Source organism: Olea europaea, unplaced genomic scaffold (genome assembly GCF_002742605.1).
Source record: "Olea europaea var. sylvestris unplaced genomic scaffold, O_europaea_v1 scaffold2745, whole genome shotgun sequence".
Lineage (NCBI taxonomy): Eukaryota > Viridiplantae > Streptophyta > Magnoliopsida > Lamiales > Oleaceae > Olea > Olea europaea.
In genome coordinates, this window is record NW_019245886.1 from 18,943 (window position 1) to 21,328 (window position 2,386).

A 2,386-nucleotide genomic window follows, 5' to 3' on the forward strand; every position below is an offset into this window, starting at 1 on the left:
TCTGTCCCTTTACCTTCGGTTTCACCCATAGGAGGACCAACACCAGGCCTCGCTCAGCCGCTTCTTCCCATGTTTTCAGCACCAATAACTATACGCATGCATCCCTACATATCTCCGCAAGTGACTGTGTTTCTTGTTTGACTCTTTGTTTACCTTCTTATATGCATAATTTATCCCATTGGCCGATTTCTAGAGTAATTTAATAATTCTTTTCATCTCTATAAAAGGGTTCGAGAACCATGCATAAGTACTAAACCTGCAGTCCTCTCTGTATCTAAAATGGAGGGTGGCAATGTTGTCAATGGGCCAGGAGGGTCAAGATGGAACCCTACAAAGGAGAAAATAAACCTACTTGAGAATTTGTACATGCAGGGTTTAAAAACTCCAGGTGCAGAACAAATTCAGCTGATTAAAAATAGGCTGAAGGCTTCTGGGCACATTGAGGGCCATAATGTTTTATATTGGTTTCAGAATCACAAGACAAGACAAGGACAGAAGCAGGATAATATTGCTTCTTTTAATCGGTTTCTCCCTAAAAACCCAGTTTTTCCACCAAACCTCAATGGTATTTATCTAGTTCAATTCCCACCATTTTATAGTTCGTGTTTAATCTTGTGCAGTGTTGTCCAATATAACAAACTGAACACGCCCTAATATGCAGTAATGATCTGTTTTTACATTCTTATTGTGACATTTTTTATTTTTCTCCATGGAGCAAAGTGTGATTGAACCTTCTTAAATTATTTTTATGTTTTGGTTCCAGTTGTTTGCGGCCCCTGCTTCAGACAACCACCACCTCAGGCTGATTTAGAATTGTACCAACAGTGCTCAAAGATGCCCCTATATGGAGGTTTCAAAAGGAGACTAATCCCAGAAAATAACGATAAAAACAAGCACCCTGCATGTCAAAAGTACAACAGATTCATGCATCCCAGAAGCATAAACCAGGGGTCGGGAGTACCAGTCTTTTGCAAAGGACAATACTAAAGAAACACTGGACCTATTTCCCATTCACCCAACTGGTATTTTACAAGCAAAAGAAAGGGAGTTCTACGAATGAACAGAATGTTATGAAGTGGTATGATTGTTGAAAACCAACAATTAAAAAAAAAAAAAAAAATTTAGGCTATGCGGTCGCATGGCCTAAAACCATGCAACCGCATGGAACCCTACCAAGACCAAATGGTCTCGGTAGGGTTGTACCATGCGACTGCATGGGTTTGTACCATGCGGTCGCATGGTACATAAAAACGATCGTTGGGTCGTTTTTTGTTGGTTTTTTGGTGGCTTTTCATCCATAAGGTGCACCACTTCGTAAAGCTATACTACTTGGTTATAAATAGGTGATCTTGGGTCATTGAAAAATGTTGAAAAAACACCTATTATATTGATACTTCTTGAGATCAAATCCAAAAATAAAATACCCTCTCATATTCATCTTTTTCTTTGTGTTCTTAAGTTTTAGAGATTCAAACAAGTGTTTAGTGTTTGAATCTCTATAAGGCTTGATTAATCCTTCAAACCTTTTGCCGGATCACCCTTTAAACACCAAAATAGTGGGGGCAAATTTCGTTTGAGGACAACAATCAAAGATTGTGTTTGAGCCTTCAATTTCTTCATATATATACTTGTCATTCCTTCATCTCCTATAATTCTTTCGATTTTTTATTTTGTTTGTAATTCGTTCTCATAATATCTTTGGTGGAGTAACATTATTTCCAACAATCTCAAACGAAATCTTTGTGTGATGGAAAACGAAACAACAATGGCGACCATCAAATTGATGAATCAAGATTTGGTTCGATTGGATCGGTTCGATGGCACAAATTTCACAAGGTGGCAAGACAAACTGAAGTTTCTTCTCACCGCATTGAAGATCTTCTATATCTTAGACCCAGAATTGACGCCATTACCGGAACCCACCAATGGAGAAATCGAAACAGTTAGAGCAGAAAGGCAAAAACGACAAGAAGATGAACTCATATGTCGAGGTCACATACTCAATGCTCTTTCAGATCGTTTATATGATTTGTACACCAACACTTCTTCGACAAAGGAGATATGGAATGCTTTAGAAAGCAAATACAAAGCAGAGGAAGAAGGTACAAAGAAATTTATAATTTCAAAATATTTTGATTTTAAATTTTTGGAAAATATTCCCCTACTTCCCCAAAACATGAGTTGCAAGTCTTTTTGTCAACAAACTAAAGGCGGTAAAGATTGAAATCCCGGAGACCTTTCAAGTGGGGGCTATAATAGCAAAACTCCCGGGAACTTGGAAAGGATACCAGAAGAAAATTATACATAGTTCCGAGGATTACTCTTTGGAACAATTGCAAAAGCACCTAAGGATTGAAGAAGAATCCAGGTTACGCGATAGAAGTGA

General features: G+C 38.0%; 1 protein-coding gene across 1 annotated transcript; it reads left to right on the forward strand.

The window, feature by feature from the left end:
- The first annotated feature begins 279 nt into the window (after positions 1 to 279).
- Positions 280 to 987, forward strand: LOC111383737 (WUSCHEL-related homeobox 2-like). The gene is made up of 2 exons (XM_023007878.1): positions 280 to 565; positions 764 to 987. The coding sequence occupies exons 1-2, from the start codon at positions 280 to 282 to the stop codon at positions 985 to 987; spliced, it is 510 nt and encodes a 169-aa protein (XP_022863646.1).
- The last annotated feature ends 1,399 nt before the right edge of the window (positions 988 to 2,386 follow it).